The sequence below is a fragment of the Phytophthora infestans genome, genomic scaffold (assembly GCF_000142945.1).
Source record: "Phytophthora infestans T30-4 supercont1.4 genomic scaffold, whole genome shotgun sequence".
Lineage (NCBI taxonomy): Eukaryota > Oomycota > Peronosporomycetes > Peronosporales > Peronosporaceae > Phytophthora > Phytophthora infestans.
This window is the reverse complement of record NW_003303755.1, coordinates 116,739-134,037: the sequence shown is the minus strand read 5'-3', so window position 1 is coordinate 134,037 and position 17,299 is coordinate 116,739. Positions and strand designations below refer to the sequence as shown.

Here is a 17,299-nt window from a genome sequence, read left to right as displayed (position 1 = left end):
GGAACTCAACATTTTGTAGCGACTGGTCTAAATGAAACCCAGATTTATTATATTTAAAGAAGTCGATTTAGGCACATGGGGGCTCAGAATTTTCGGAATAATTATCCCGCCGAAGCGAAGCGGAGCAAGGAGACAAACATAACCTAAACTACCGCCGCGTAGCGGCGGCACTCGGCTAGTAGCATACTTATGGTAGTAGTACACATAAAGGGTAGAAGTATAGTACGGTATTGAACTTGGGTCCAACTAATCCCGCTTTAATAAAAAACATTTACTACTTCAAAAAAAGTAAAAATTCACGAGGGCTTGGCATTTTTACTTTTTTGAAGTAGATTTAATGACAGCTACCCGAAGCAGAGCCCTGCACAAAAATTTATTTGAAGGCGGATTATTTTCCTCACGTACGAGCCATAGAATGAATCATTTTTTTTTGTTAAAAATAACACCTACACTTCGGTTAAAATGTGCCTTATCGCTTCGTTAAGCTTTTTCAAATACAGTTCGGGGCACGGACGGCCAGGTTTACATGTACGAAATGGGTTCGTACACGTGGGTCTTCTTCGCGGTTTCGCCACCCGTCAGGTCAAGCTCAACATTCACGCAGAACAAGGAGCTGTTACTGTCGTCATCGCTCGTCAGCTGGATCTCGTAGTTGCCAGCAGGCGCAATGATTGGGAGGTTCACGTCCACCTTCAGGTCCGAAGATTTGCCCTTTTTCATGGGGCACGCGAAGCCGTGCACATCGATGTGGCCCAAGCCCAGCGGAAGAGGGATGTGGGTGTCGCCGCACAGCTTACCCGAGTGTCCGAACACCTGCGTGCCGGCCAGCTTGACGCCCAGCTTGAAGTTCGCCGAGTCGAAATCCTTCTTCGCGTTCCCATTGCCGAAAAATGAAACCGGCTGGCCGCGTTGAGGGGACGACGGGGTGACTTCCAGGTCGGAGAAGTCAATGATCGCGCTGCCAACATCACCACACTGTTTAATCTTCGCGGAGGAGAACAGATCAGCCAAGTTCACGGGACGGAAGTCGCGTGCTTCTTCGGCAGGGAACGACTCCACGGCGTTTGCAGCAGGGACCGATCGCGGCTCCTCAACAATCTTCTGGGTCTCCGTTTCTTCGTCCTTTTTAATCAACGTCGCGAACGGGTAACTAGGCACCGAGGCGATGCCGCACTGTCCAGCAGGTCCGTTCTCCTCACGTGCAAGACGGATGTACCCCTTCTCACCCCATGAGGATCCCCACGAGTTCTTAACCTTCCAAAATTTCTGTCCATTTTCCGAGCCATAGCCCACAGCTAGCACACCATGGTCCAGTCTCGTGCCGCATGTGAGATTGAAGACTCCAGACTTGTAGAACTGGAACGCCTTCTGGTCTGCCTCAATAGCCACCGAAACTGGCTGCTGAGCGACCGCCACCTTGAGTGCGTGTTCATCCTGCGGGTTGACGTCCTGAAAACCCGAGATCTTGACAACTTTCTCGCAATCGCGGCAGACTTGAGCCTTGGCCTTGTACTCGTAGTCATCCTCGCTACAGATACCTCCATTGTCCTCAATCCACGCAAAGGCGTGGTCCATGAGACCTCCGTTACAGCCCATGTCTCCATTATGGTCGCAGTCCACCAGCTCCTGCTCCGAGAGACTGACCAGCTTCCCGCTCGAGACGAAGGCCGCACCCTCTACAGCACCCGTAGTGGAGAAGGCCCAGCACGAGCCACACATTCCCTGGTTCTTGACGGGGGTCACGCCTCCCTTGTCTTGCCAGTCCACTGAGTCAGGCACCTGCACGTCGCTCCAGAGATTGTCCACTCGGGAGGCCAGACGCTGCTCCAAGTAGCCCTCGGGCATGACGTAGCCCGTCATTTTGAACTTGAACTCTTCGAACGACATGCTGGAGAACTCGTTGTGGTCCAGCTTCACGCCTGTCCAGGCGTTCTCGAGGTTGTGTTCCATGATGTACATGTCGTTGGCGATGTAGTTCTCCAGACGCTTAGCGAATTCGAGCGCGTCCGAGAACGAGACGGAGTGCGTCTTCATCCAGGCCGAGAACTCATGCTCATACTCAAGCGGCGTCTTGAGGGCGTCCGCCAGTGCCAAGCTGGCTAGCAGGAGAGACGTGGAAGCGATGCGCATGCTTCTATTGCTGCCGGGAGTGATGGTCGGTTGTTCTTCTTGGCGGAAAGCTTTGTGAGAGAAAGATGCGGGCGGTTGAAGCGGTTTTTCACTTGGATTTTGTAAGGAAGATCGGGGGAATCGAGAGAATCAGACAGCCTTAGGATGTGGCCAGTGGCCAATCGGAGCACGAGTAGGATAGCAAGTTTTGACCAATTATATTGGTGTTAAATGGGATCAACGTTCTCGCTCACCTGCGCTTTCGAAGGAAGTTCAAGGCTCGTAGGCACGACCAAGGGTGGCGTGCGCGCGGCGAGAAGCTCTAAGTAAGAGCCTCTTAAAAGCTTTAGATTTAGTCGCGTATGCGACGCAATGCAAACTATGCGTTGGCTCTGGACCACTTCGCCAGAGCTTCTGGCAAAGTGCCGCTGATTCGGGACACGGAAGTTGAAGCTGCTGACACTATGCAACCGAAATGTTCTTCCCACACGATTGTCCGCAATCTTTACTGTTAGCTCATTTTTCTTTCATGAGAGTTCTGGACACTCAGCACACTTTCGGGGCTGCAATGCCTCCTCTGCTGCCCTTAGCTGTAAGATCTGCGGAATTTTTCTGCTCATTCGAGTCGACCTATCACTCGTATGTTGTCCGCGATCATACTGTAGCTCACTTTTCTTTCTTAGAGCTCTGGACACTCAGCACATTATCGGGGCTGCAACGCCTCCTCTGCAACCCCTAGCTGTCAGATCTGCGGTGCTATTCTGCTTATTCGAGTCGATCTATTACTCGTATGCCTGGTGGCGGCACAGCTAGCCGCGTTACAAGGCCCGTGAAAATCCAACTACTGCAATTCTTCAGGAAGATCGCTCTGCAAACAAGGTGCCCAAGTTTCAGACCCGGTGCAAATTCTGCGTGCCAGTCCGCGACTCGGACCGCGAGTTCGCTTCCGTCGCTGCAACAATAACTCATTGATGGTATCGGTATCGTACCACTATAGATCTTAATCTTTCGCGGAGGATGAACTTGCCAACTGTCACAATATCCAAACTCATACGTATGTACATGGTACTTGGGTTGTTGGGGTTCATCACTCTGGACTACACCTCATGCTGCGGCAACAACGATGCCTTCTTGAGCTAACCGTTGCCAAAGCTTTCAGCGCGCAACCCATGCATTTACATCATTTGTTTTATTCATAAAAAGACTTGTATACTTAGTATTTGTAAGGAACGTCAAAAATGGAGCTTAAATGTACTTTAAAGTAGTAAATCACGGTTATTTACGGCTAATGTCGCTTATTGCCATCCGACTTCAACAACGTTTTGCACAATGTGATTGGCTAAAACTCAGGGCACTTCTCCATGTAACGGTCGTCGGCCCGCAGTGCAGGATTATCAGACCTTCACCATGATCGCCGTCAAGCGCCTGCCGCGGCCTCTACAGCTCGCGATTGCCGATGCTGCTCGTCGCCGTCATCCTTCTCTGTCGCTCTGTCCCTGTGTAGCCCACGAAGATCTGCTTTGCTCCATCTGCTTCGAGATCTTGAGCTTTCCAGTCACACTGCCCTGCGGGTACGTCAGCAAATTGGGTGCAACTGGTGCCTCCAGGTTCATTCTTATGTGGCTATAGGCATAACTTCGACCGCGGCTGTATATTGATAGCCTGGGCACATGAAGCCTCGCACTCTTCTTCCCGGGCGCATGCTGCTGCAGGAGCTCGAGCACCAGCAGCAGCGCACTTATGTCCGTTGTGCCGGCAGCAAACTGATATCCCGGAGCTTCACGTGAACCTGCTGCTGAAGGAGCTCATTGCGTCGCTGTACCCTGCAGAAACACAAAGCGCTGCCACTCCAGCCAAGCAGTGTTCACACGTGACATTGCCGCCGTCACCGCGTTCAAGTGGAACGGCACTTACCACCAACACTGCAGCGTCCGCTTTTAGACGTCGACCAAATCTGCGTACCTTCTCGTCCTTCGTCTACGTGTGCGCGGCGTCAATAACGGATCCGCCGGGATTTGTATTGGCTGTTCTTTTGCTGCTGATACTGCTAGCTACAGCTTGCAATCCGCAGCCAGCAACGGCGCCACCCGCAGCGTCTGCCATGGTCATGTTCGACGCGATGGATCGTGTCTGCAACGGACTATCGCTCATGATCCAGCGGATCTCGATGCACATGGACCAGATGGACCAGGTGTCGCCCTGGATCCGCTTCGTATCGTATCTCCTCTAGCTGCAGCAGCATCTGATACACCAGATTCACAGTACCGTGCATTTATTTATGTGAAAGTAAGCCAAGCCAAATGCAAGTCAGCCGACTCGACCGCATAAGAAGAAAAAAAATATGTAAGTTCTTCAACGTCCCTCTCTTGCTTAGTAGCGGAGGCTACAGAAACAAGCGACTCCTGCCTTGATCCAGTACTCTTGGTCGGCAAAAAGCACTTGTGAATTGGTCTCAGACACGAGCGAGTTGCGGAAGATCGTGGGTTTATTGGCTGGAATCTCCAGCCACATGACGAAGTTGGTGGAGTGGCCTGTTGTCGACAACGTACCTGTTCGTGTAAGAATCTTGTAAACCGGACACCGATATATTCCTCGTTGTGGAGCCTCCCGATTTGGTTGAGGAAGCAGATGGATGACAGGCATCTTGGCGAATAATTCACGTGGTAACGGGTCGTCAAGCGCCTTAGTCTCCGGATTCCAACGAGCTCCTTCCAAGAACAAACCGTACGTGTAGCAACCGTCCACGGGCCTTGCTGTAAGTTGCTCAACACTCTCGGGCTTCATAATGAACTGGAAGGATAATGAGTCGATAGGAAGCTTGTATCGTCGAGCGTGGTTCTGGATCGTGCCAGTCATGAAACCTTGCGGGAAGAAGAAGCCCGATATCCAAAACACGGCTGGGATGCCGTGCGCGATCCAGTTCGAAATGAAAGTCAAGCGTTCAAGCAGATCCTTCACCCAGGCACCTAGCGGTTTAAGCGACGGATACGCTTTCGCTTCCCATACAGCAGGAACCTTCTGGTCATACAGCGATGCTCCCATCGCTTCCAGCTCAGCAGACATGACTACAAGACCCTTGAGCCCTTGTTGCACGAGGTGTAGTGTGTTCCTCATAACAGCCAGAAGCTTATTGAAGCGTTCTACCTCTTGTGCTAATACTGTGTTCATGGACTCATCATAGGAGACTGGGTATGCCGCTTGAACATGCTCTAAATCGTACTGAGGTGGCAGCTGAGATGCTATCGCTTGGGCAGCGTCTGCAATAATCTCTTCCCGGCTCTTACCACCTCCGGAGCTTACTCGTGGCTGCAACGACAGTAACAGGTCGAAAGCTTCGTACGTCTCAGCTTGAGCACTGGTGATGTTGGCATTCTCGTGCATGCCGAAGACTTCGGGTTCCGGGTTGATTGGCAGCGAGTTGATGTAGTTCACGTATTCCTCGTACGCATTCCTCGGATCACAGTCAAGCGAGTAGTAGATCCCACTCTTTGAGAATGTGTATCCCTTCTGTAGTATCGCTTCTTTGAAGAACGTCATGAGAATGACGTCGGACGTCCGCATATCCTTGTCGTCTGTAATCCGTCCACCGTAATTGATAGTAGAAGTCATGACCTGCAGCACGTCGAATGGCACGTGGTCGTACGTGTCCAGGAACATCTCGAGTTGTGCCACACTGATGTCCAAGTCCGTCTCGTTAAACTGGTACGGGATGTTCCAGCCGAGTGCTCCAAAGCGCTTCCGCTCGCACACAATAGCGTGATAAAAGCACAGCCCAAACAGCAGCTTGCGGAAGACGTCGGGCTTTCGCGTTGCGCCGAGTCGCGTCTCGTCCAGCTTGTAGTACGTGTTTTTGAGGTTCGCACGCAGACCTTTCGGCGCTTCTTTCGTCATCTTCACACCGTCTTGTAGCACCGACGCAGGGAACGCTGGGGTCGGCATACTTGTGAGCCACAGACGGAAATTCTCATGTAGCTTAGTGGGATCCAGCTCCTCACATATCCTCTCCAACTCGGGCATCCAGCTCAGAGCCAAGTGACAATTCTGTAGCAGGACCCACTCGCCCCTTGTCGTTGCACCTTCAATAAGTCTCGCAGCTAAAGTGCCTTGACCTTGGCCCAGCGCAATCGACTTGAGCTTACTCTCCATGCCTGTGCTTACGGCGAACCCATGCAGATCCTTTGCTGGATCCGAACCTTGAGACAACACAAAGATCAACGGCGTTGTCGGACTGGCATCTTCGAACGTGTTTGCGAGGTCAAACGGCGGAGGCTCGATGAATTCCTTGCCCAACTTGGCGCACACTAAGTTCTGGATGCCAGGCATCATCTTGTCCGGTCGCAGGACGCGTAGTATACACAGTCGCTGGAATTCATCCAGTTTGGACAACAGTTTTCCAGGTAAGGGCTGGTTTTCGGGATCTGTGGAGTCGAAAATCGAGCGAAAAACTGCTACATGGGTTGCGAACTCAGTCTCAACGCCTTTGAACGCAGGGAAGCTGGCGAGTGCACAGATTTGTTGCCATGCATACGCTTCGAGCCATCGAGCAGCTGGGTTTTCCGCCTCGACAGGTGGGCTGGAGCCAATTCCTGAAAGCAAGAAGCGCCACTCGCCTGCATCCACTTCGTTGTTGCCCTGCATGATCTTGATGGTCAACAGCAACGAGAAAAGCAGTTTGTGCTTCTCAAAGAGAGAACGACAGATGTTCTTGTAGACTGAGTACGTGAAATAGTCGTTTAAGTTTGTGAGTCGAGTCTCCAGTTGAGCTGAGGGCTTTGCCGCCTGGATACCACGAATGAACAGGCCAGTATGCCACGTCAAAGAATACTGGTACATTGGATCCACCAGAGCGAGATCAGCGATACAGAAGAACAGAAGTGCAGCACGGAACGCCGCGGGACGGTAGCCATCACTACGCGCATCAATCTCTCGCTCGGTCTCTTCAGCTTCACGCATCTTAGCCATCACAACCGCCGAGGTCTCCTTCGCAGACGCCAGCGTCTCGATGAGGTTGGTATCGTCCAAAATGTTTCCTTCTGAGTGAGACAATAGATACAGGATCTGGTTCTCAATCTCATACAGTTGTCGCTTCCCTTCTGCATTCGACAGCACGAGTTCGTTCTTCTTGGCTGCCAGTTCTGGTAACTCCTTCAGCACCACCACACCCAAAAGCTGCTCTTCCAGGCCTTTCATCGTGATCGTGAAGTTCAACAAACTTACTTTCACACAGACCTCTGGGGCGTAGTGTGGGTTTGCCAGTTTCGTTGTGAGGAAGAAGCGAAAGGTGTCGTTGTAGGGAATGGCATTCTCGCCCAGACGAATCATGTCCTGACCTCCTTGCTTAAATTTCTGCTGCAATAACACTGGCTCCAACGCTGCATCGAGCTCCTCACCTACATTCTCAAGCAACACCCACTTGCCGAAGCGTAAACCGTTCTCTAAGGCGCGCAGGAATCCTCGATCCGACTGTTTCACCACATCCATCCCATTTTCACAAAGTTTCTTGTCACGTCCAAGGTTTTTGATGAAGCGATTAGCTTGGCCTTGTGGGTCGATCAGCAACGGCCATCTCCGTGCACGTCCCATAATGATCCCATTTTGTGTTGAAACCGTGTCAGTCGGCAGTCCAGCGATCTGCCAGGCACGTAGTTTGACGGGATCTTGCAACGTTCGGATCAAATCGCATCCAGGAGAGTGAGGCACTTTGTGCTTCACTAAAGCTTCGTGCCATGAAGCCACGAGCTGTCCACGGAATTCCGCAGTAAACGCCCCGAGGTAACTAATTGTACCAGCAGATACTAGCACGTCTCCTGTGAGGTTCGAGTAGTCAAGTGTGAGCTGTGCTACGGTCTCCTTCCAACGAGCTTCTTCGCCACCCAGTCCACCAATCAATCGCTCAGCGTTCTGAAGCTGAACTTGACATTGCACCACTTTGCGTGCTAGCTCTTCTTTCTTGGCCACGGCGCCGTTGTAGGACTGTTCCAGCTCGGCAAGACGATCGCTCACTTGTTGTAGATTACCTTGTGCACTTCTCAACACTGCGAGCGTCTCGTCTAGTTCTTTTTGTGCCTGTGCAAGCGCTTGCTTCTTCGGCTCCACCGCCTTAGCCACGAAGTGATACGTGTACATTGCACGAGCCCACATACAGATTGCGGTACAGGCTTTTGAGGACTTCTCGATAGCCTCTGGTGTAAAGTTTGGATCTTCCATACTGGGGGCGACCTTGGTGGTGATGGCATCCGGAATGTTATCCTTGTCGAAGCCTAATAAGTTCTCCAAGAATTTATTCGCGTTCGAAAGCACCACCTTCTGCGCTACTTCCCAGTAATCGTTAATCTTCTTGCCCGGACGATCCGGATCTGGTTTAGTCACAGGCTTCTGACCAAAGAGAATACACACCACTTCCATCGTCAACTTGACACCAGCAGGTGGAGTCTTCATCGCCTTGACCTCATCAATATCAGCCTTTTTCAGTCGATTCAAACACTCAAGAGCGGACTCTAGAGCAGGAAGAGCGGCATCGAGGTCTCGTTGGGCAGAGTCTGCGATCTCCTTTGTCGCACTGGCCTTGATACTAGCTGCTGCCTCCTCCTTCTCGACTGTAGCTTTCGTGACATCTGCTTCTGCACTGTCTTTCGCAATCTGAACCATCATTTGTTCCACCTCCAGTTGAGTCGCAGGCCAGCACAGGCTGGAGCTCCACGAGTTCGGCCCTGCATAGTTGCAACAATTGCCTTGGTTTCGGACAGTTTGTCCACTCCATTTTGCAAAGCGACTGCGCATCATATTCACCTCCTCACGCTTCGCAACTAGAACAGACTTGAAGGCGGACAACAACTCCAAGTAACTCGTCGGAGTCACGTAGAAATATCTTCGCAGGGTGTTGTAAAACTGCTTGGAGGCTTCTTCCACGCTTTGATGCACAATCTTAAAAGCTTCCACGAGCGCAGGAAGTTTATTGCCAAGCGCTAAGTTACCGTCACTCAGAATTGCCGAAGCCACCGAGTTCAGCGCCTCTGCAGGCCACTCGCTGAACCAGTCGATGGTTGAACAATTCACCAGCGAGGGGAACATTCGCAACCGATCTCGGAACAATCCACCCAATGGGCTCATGCAGATTACCAGGTGAATGTTACGTCGCACTCGGTTGATGTACTGCTGGAAAATGTTGGTCTTCGTAGGTGGAAGCTGGCGCTTTTGGCAATCAACTCGGCAGGCCGTCACAATTTGGTCCAGATCTTCAGGGCCGTATAAGTTCGGCACATTACCAGCATTTAAGACGCCGTTGAGATCTTCGAGCATCGTCTCGTTAACCACTTGCACGTCCGAGAAGAGAAATACAACTGGCGTATCCTTGACACCTGCAAGCAGCAGACACTTCTTAACATCGTCTCGCCACTCTGTTAGACCGTACCCTTTTACAATTTCCACTTGGAAGCACTTGTATCCAGCCATGAAGGTAGCTAACTTCGTAAGACTCTGCCGACCACTTCCACCAACACCGAGGAGCAGAGCATTGCCCATAGGCTGTCGAATGATGCGAGAGATACGGGACACATGCTCCACCGCGTCCATGAACAAAACAAGAGACATCGGTGACTTGCTCTCCGCGTTGTAGTCGAGCAGATATTCGTCCATGATGTTCAGGACTTTGTGTACATCGACAACTTCCTCATAGATCTTTGGATCCGCACCGGGGACCAAATAATCGCCGTAGATCAAGTGTTCATTAGTCACTACTTGGTCGTACTCGCGCTGGTAAAAATCCTTAACTGACGAGTGCATGAGTTCGCGGAACCATTCGTGGTCCTGCGCTGATATCATTCGGTCTTCGTAGACTCGTTTACACTCATGCACCCACAAGCGAATCAGCGAGTCTGCCTCCGAGATGCGACGATTATCACCCATGAGTACGCCCTGGAACACTTTTGCGAGATCACGCAGGTTGAATGTATAGTGCGATTTGGCTGGCGTTGGGAGTAACTCGCGGCAGATGGTATTGTAAACGCTAATAGAAGCCTTGACGACATTGTCCGTAAGTCGAGCAATGTCTGCTGGGAAACCTGAGCCCAAAAAGTTGCCTAAAATCGTACTGAAAATGATAGTTTTGCTGTCATCGCCGAGCTCAGCATAGCCCACGACATTGAAGTGGCGTACCAAGCGCGGGGTAATTGGATTACGTCCACCACCAGGAGGGCCCATGGAGGACACAAAGAGAATGTCGATGATGCTACGGAACACAAGTAACTTGCGGTCGTACCAACCACCTTGATCAAACCACTGACGCACCAACTCCAACGGAGGTTGCGCAAAGTATTTTTCGCGCTTGGGCATATTCAAATCGTCCACGTAAATGATGTACTTCTTCCCCGCTGGAGGCCCATAGACACCCTTCCGACGCTTCTCCATCTTGGCATCCAGCATATCTTGAGTCTGGTTGGCAGACGTTTGAGCCGAAAAAGAGATCGGAATGGGTATGTACACGTCAGCAGGCAGCGACTGCAGATATCGCGTGATGTTCACAGTTTTACCGGTTCCTGTCCCACCGACCATGAGCACGTGCTTCCCTGCACTCATCAGCTCTTCGAGTAAAAAGTTATTGCGCACGGAATCCGCTGTAGGCACAACGATTTCAGCGAAAGATGAGTCAGCAGGAACCTTGTACGGACTGACTGTGCTCATCCAAGGCATCCATTTGTGACTGGATAGCTGGTAGCAGTAGTCGTACACCAGCCCAGTGGGAGGCAGTGGAGGTTTGCTGTTATTGGCGACCAATTCGCTCCGCAGAAAACTGTCAAACCGAATTCGGCCAGCATCGTTTGTAGAGGCTCCTACAGACCAGATCAGAGCGAAGATGAAGAGTGGTTCAATGTCGTCCTTGAACTGAGCGTTGGGTGTTTTGGATGCTGGCTGGGGTTCGCCAGTACCGTCCGTCAGTTTTTCACGGAACGGATCTAGAGTGCAGTCCAGGATATTCATGAGACTCTGCGCTAGATTGTTGTCCATAGTGGGCACGAGCTCGCCCAGAAAAGAGCGAATAAACGTCACTGAAGCGTACAAGTACACGTCAAAGAGTCTCATGAAGATGTGTCCGAACTGTGCCACGGACTTTGGCAAATGCTCTACCCACGAGTCCACAAGAGGCCCAAGACCAAGTGTGCTGGGCTCCATGTAAACCATACCCGTACGACTCACAGTGGCCGGTGAAGCCACCGATAGATCCTCCACCTCAAACATCATCGTCATCTGCTTCGACATCTGCAGCATTTCGCCACTATTGAGACACAACTTTTTATTGTCGTCAAGCACCGTGTTCATATTCTCAATCCAGATGGCGTCCACGGGTCCATCAAAGATGACCCACTTGCGATCGGGCTTTGTGTCACTTGCAGCTGCGCGGTAAAGCGTCGACAAAATACCATCCTGCCACTCGTGAGTGTTAGGATCAAACTCACCATAGAGCTGTCCCATCGTAATCGACTTCGGGTTGAGCTGGTACTTGACAACTCTCTCGAATGCAAACCCAGACTCACCGCGTCGCTTGAGTTCTGTGAGTGCGTCAGCGAGTACTGCAATGTTGCAAGATTTACCTCCTCCTGTAGCTCCAACGACCATAAGTCCGTGGCGCACGACGATCGTCTCGTACAGCTGAATGCATTTCGTGAGGAAGTACGGCACAGGCTGTAAATTCAAACGGTGGGTCTGCAGTTTGATGACACTGATCAGCGCTCCGAGATCCAAGTTCGGACGGCATTTCCCCGGGAATAAATCGCTAATGATACCATTAAACAGCGGGATATCATCAGCAAGAAACTTGGGGAGATTAACGTCTTGAAGCGCACGCAGCAGCAACACGTCCTCGTCCATATCAGGATCGTCACGTTTGAGGTTACCAGCAGCCGTGATGACAGTCTTGACAGCACGCATTCCGTAATCGTAGTGGAACTGGGACGAAAGCTGCTCCGAGCACAATTTGAACGTCGTAACCATCTTTGCGCCTAGTGCACGGGCATCCGAGAAGCCGTAGGCGAAGAACATAATCTCACCAATAAGCGCGTAATCGGGCACCATCATAGCAACAGGTCGGAAGAGAGCGGCAAGAGAGTCAGGCAGTTCACTTCGTCCAGCATAGCCCGGATTCATGGTGATGAAGACGCCGAACTGATCGCTAAGCTTGATAGCAGAGCCCTCAAAGATGATTCGAGTGTCACCACGACGAATACCCAGCTGTAAAGTAACCACTTGCTGTCCAACGACAGACAGCACCTCGATATCAATACGATTAAACTCATCGAAACAAGCCCAGGCTCCACAAGATGCCAGTCCCTTAAAGAATTTACCCATGGCGATGTAGTCCAACCCATCGGAGCAGTTGAACACAACACACTGTTTGGCCAGTGCCTTGGCTAAATCTTTCGTCGTTTCGGTCTTTCCGGTACCAGCAGGCCCAGCAGGAGCTCCACCGAGAATCATTTGAAGCGCACCCATTAGAGTCAGATAGCATTTATCTGTCAGGGGCGTGATCACCAGTCGGAATGAGTTGCCCAAATACTCGTAGCCGTACGGTCGGCGTGAAGTCACGGCCTGAACCCACAGGTTCTTGTCAGCCCAGTAGTATTTTAGCTGAGAACTCCACAGGAAATCGCCCTTCGATTCCACGTTTTGTGCGACCAATTTGCGCGTCACATCTCGAGCGTGCACATCAATAACAGTCAGCGCTCCACACGTGATACGAGCCATACTATCCAGATTTCCACGCACAAGAGTGACCATGTCAGCGAGTTGGCCGAGCTGTCGCGTCATCATCCTTTGCACACCGTCACGTCCGTCAGCGTCCATCGCCTCTTCCATTTCACGCGTCCAGTGCATCTGACTGCCGTTTAGTACACACATTCCGGGCCACTTTTGGATCCAAAGCGGCCGATCGATTTGTGTGTAGTTGGCGATAGCACGCTCCATAATGTCGCGGATGGATAACTTCATCATGTCTTCGACTTCCATCATCCAGTGCTCCACGTTCTTGCCCTTGGGATCTACCATGCTCGAGAACGGCACCTTTTCCCCTTCAGCTGAAATCATCGCACTAATATTCAGATCGTCTTCGAAAGTGACCTGGACAATACCTTCGAAACATTTCTTCAGGTGCGGCTGGACGAGCTTGACATCCTTGGACTCTGATAAGATGGACAGCAGCTCATCGTTGGAAAGGAAGTAGAATCGCGCAAATGCCGACCGCTTGACTTCGAGATAGTCACTCAAACCTTTCTGTACAAGCTCTAGAAAGTGATTCGACTCACGGAACCGCTCCAGCAGCTTCTGACTTCGACAGAACTCGACACATTTCGGCTTGGCCTTAGCAGATGCTAAGGTTTGACGCCAGTTCTTGTCCACCGAAGCGAAGCGTTTACCCTCAGCAGGGAGCTGTTTGTTGATATCGGGAGACTCGAAGATGGGCTGCAAGTACAGCCAATTGCGTTGCACCGCTAACCACTCTTCCAACACCTCCGAGATGAGCTGAAGAGTCGAGTTCCACTCGATAATCTCTTCCTCGAAAGGTCCTTTAAACGTTGAAAACATCATGGCCTGTGTCATCGTGACATGCTCGTCCAAGATTGCCTGAATCTCATCGACGCCCTTGATCACGTATGTTCCAGTCTCGCGATACGCTATGATCTGAAGGTCGACAGTTTCCCACGCCCCCTTCATCGTTCGCAGCGCTTGCTCGACCTGGTATTCCTTCCCAGCAGCTTCGGCAACCTTCACGATGTCGTCAATGCGTTCCAGTAAATTGAGTTGAAAAACGTTGGTTAGCGTGAAGCTCTCGTCGATCTCCAGTGCAAAGCCGAGACTTTTACTCAGCTCTTCCCAGTGACGCAGCCGCATACCAGGGTTTCGCAGAGCCATAATCAGTGGTACGTAGGGTTTAAAAACGGAAATTTGTTCCTTCACAGTCTCTGCGATCTTGGCGCACGCCTCATTGTCGTTGTTACTGAAGAACTTGTACGCCTTCTGGATTCCAGTGCTATACGTATCCACAAGCTTCTCCACCTGCTCCGCATCGATGTCGATGAAGCTTCCTTGGATCCACGTTTTCCGGCTTTGAATCCAGTTATAGGACGTGGACCAGAGCTGGTGATACGGCTCAAACGTCTTCTTAGCGCTCGCCAATCCGTCATATGAAGTCACTTCTTGACCAAAGAGCGTCTCTCGGCTGTTGAATAGCATGGCGTCTTGCTGAGCTTGCTCTAGCTTCCGCTGGACGGACATGGCATGTTGTGCCACATCTTCCACGAATGCTAGATTGTCGTAACGCGAGAACGTGTTGATCTCTTCTTGCAACGCTGCCAAAGTCTTCTCAAACCGCTCCTGTTCGGACTCCATTTGCTTCGCGAACTTGCTCTTACGTTCCTCCAGTGCATGTTTAAAGCGTGCACTCTGAGCTAGCACCTTGGACGGCCAGCCCTGCACTTGCCAAGTAAGACGCAGATGCTCGTCGCTGACGTAGTGGTGGAAATCATCGATAAGAGTATTGTCGCGCATCATCTGAGTGATTTCCTCCTGCAGCGGCGCCAGCAGAGCCGGCAGTCCCGTGATATATTCCTGCAGCGCAGTCAAACTCTCAATGTCTTTCGGTGATGATGACAAAGTCTGGTTGATATCGTCAAATTTGCCCATGATCCGAGCTGCTACTTGAAAGCAGTACGCCACTTGTGCTTCCAGTAACCGAGCGAAACAATCGCGATGTTTCTTTGCCAGCGTAAAGCGAATATTCGTCAGGTCCACTTGAAAGAGTCCAAGGTTTACCGCACGAGATGGAATAATTTCCAGAAGACTCTCCTCTTCGTTCTTGTGATAGGTCAGTAATCGCCGAAGCTCGCTTAGTTCAACGGGGGGAAGAAGAGGAGCAGGCTCTCCGTCTTCTCCTTCAGCCTTTCCTTCATACGGTTGTACACGGATGATCGTCTTGAGATACTCGTCCACGTCCAAGTTTAGCAGCGGGATGTACTGATCAAACTGGAGAAGATACTTGAGCAGCGGCTGAGCAGCTCGCTCAACGATAGCTCCCACATGCTCTTGAAGATTGATCGCCGACTGCGCGCAGTCCTGTAAGCACGCGATGCTCTCCTGACTAGGCCAGAAAATTCTATCCATGACAAGTCTCTCCACCAACTCGAGCGACTGCAAACGATCGATGGCGACATCGAATTGGCCAGCGAGTGCGCCTTTGAAATCATCTGGACTGGTTGCGTACTCAAACCGGTGACCTTCTCGAGGCATCAAAGGCTCGATAGGACACTGAGCTGACCGATCCTGGATATTGGCTAAAGACCATTCTCGGATCTCGGCAGCTCGCTTGTCTACTTCTTCCTGGTTCAGAACATGTTTCTCTGGGGAGATTGTCAAGTCTACTCGGAAAAGTGGCTGGTGCATATGTGCACCTTCATGGAGAGGGTCAGACTCTTGCTCATCTGCATGCTCCGTTGTCAACAAACGTTCGCGAATATCGCTAGGCCCCCGAACTTCCACAACGTAACCAGCCATTTCCTCAACAAACTCTGCATAACCTTCAAAGTTCTGCAGGATCAGTACGCGAAGCGTATCTTCCACCATGTAGTTCACGCGATGCAGGAAGCGGCGAAGTGGCATCTCCACGTATTTCTGCCGATTGGACTCTGCTGGGTTGTAATGTGGGTGCTTGGCCTGTGAGAAATGCTGCTGAATGCGCTTCGCCGCCAATCTAGTCCAGGAATCCCGCATGAATCGTAGCGCCGTATGGCTCATTTGAGCGTGCAACGAATGAAACTCTGCCAGCGAAACACTCTTGGGTTGTGGTCGAGCACCGCCACCGAAGCTGATCTCGGTGGGCTGCTGCTCCAACAAGAGCTTCTGCGTGCCCACATCCACGCAGCTGCGACGTACATCCAGCAGTGCGTTCACTGCAAACGAAAAGTTGACAAACTTGTCTGTTGCGATGTCCAGAAATCTGCGATTGTAATCATACGCTGGAACTGGGATAACACCGCATTGAGGCGGAGGCGGTGGAGCTGGTACTTCGGGCAGTTTGAGGTCAGAAAACTCACTCTGTATGTCGTTCAAGTTGGTTTCGAAGATCAGTTTGTTCATCGTGTGCATGTAGTCGGCGTTCACTTCCTCGAGCAATGCCGACGTGCCGATGTCTGTAGGCACAGATGACGATGATAACGTGAGCTGAAGAATGTTGCTGATGGTCTGCGAGTCCAATTGGGTATCCGAGCTGATCGGCATATTCTCTACATAAAGCGATTGCCGTAAAACTGCTTCTGCTTGCTCTCGACGCTGCACGGCACGCTGGATACGCTGTACGAAGGCCTCGCAGTCTTCCTTTTCCATACACAATAGTCCACGGTGCATCACTGGAGATCCCACACGCTTGCCTGCAGACCACGAGACGATGAAGCGATCGAGAGACATGTCAAACGCTGTCACCATACAGCTGGACCAGCTTCCTGCTACGCCAGTGGCATCGTCCAGCGGTAGCCCCACTGCCTTCATAGGCAACTGCTTTGCCAATTCTGGATGCTGACCAGCCGCGCCAGCGTCTTCTTCCACGTCTAGAAAACACCACAATGGTAGAAATGTGCCCGCAATACATGCATACGGGTCAGCATTATTGGATGATCCTGCGTACGAGGATACAATTGCTGGGTGCCCCAAACAGTCACGTGGAACTTGAGTGTCCAGCCACTCTGCTAGTGCAGCTCCCGTTAAGGTGGCAGGCACAGCCTTCTTCGTTCGGGCAGACAGTGTAGGTGCTTTTTTGCTGGCCTTGGGTGCTTGCTTGCCGGACTTAAAGGCGCCATTGTGAATCGAGTAGTTCAGCGGCTGGACTTGCGGCGGCAAGATCTTTGTAGACGGCGCTTTTCCTAGAGTTCCAAGTAGCGATCCAAACGCAGACTGCATTGAGCTGATATCGTCTTGATTATATTTCTCTAGTGTCTTGAGTACCAAGTTGAGAGACGCCGCGTTCGCTGACTATGACGGGAAACTCAGTCAGCCTCCTCGTATCGAAAAGCTGCAATGGAAGTAGATGACTGACCTTCTTTGACTTGCGCTTGCTCATCGTAGTGCCCTTCAATGCCTATGCTTTTTGTCCGAGGTCAACAGCTTCAGTCCGCACTCCCCACCGCAATCGTTGACCTTAAATCTGTTTGCG

General features: G+C 51.4%; 3 protein-coding genes across 3 annotated transcripts; 1 reads left to right on the top strand and 2 right to left on the bottom strand.

Moving 5' to 3' along the window:
* Positions 1-522: 522 nt before the first annotated feature.
* PITG_03020 (cysteine protease family C01A, putative) lies at positions 523-2,130 on the bottom strand (the record flags this gene model as incomplete). Its single annotated transcript, XM_002906079.1, has 1 exon — positions 523-2,130. One exon carries the CDS (start codon positions 2,128-2,130, stop codon positions 523-525), a length of 1,608 nt encoding a protein of 535 aa, XP_002906125.1.
* Positions 2,131-3,809: 1,679 nt separating this feature from the next.
* Positions 3,810-4,339, top strand: PITG_03019 (uncharacterized protein; the record flags this gene model as incomplete). Its single annotated transcript, XM_002906078.1, has 2 exons — positions 3,810-3,855; positions 3,939-4,339. 2 exons carry the CDS (start codon positions 3,810-3,812, stop codon positions 4,337-4,339), a joined length of 447 nt encoding a protein of 148 aa, XP_002906124.1.
* A 140-nt stretch (positions 4,340-4,479) lies between these two features.
* On the bottom strand, positions 4,480-17,046 carry PITG_03018 (sporangia induced dynein heavy chain; the record flags this gene model as incomplete). Its single annotated transcript, XM_002906077.1, has 1 exon — positions 4,480-17,046. One exon carries the CDS (start codon positions 17,044-17,046, stop codon positions 4,480-4,482), a length of 12,567 nt encoding a protein of 4,188 aa, XP_002906123.1.
* Positions 17,047-17,299: the final 253 nt, after the last annotated feature.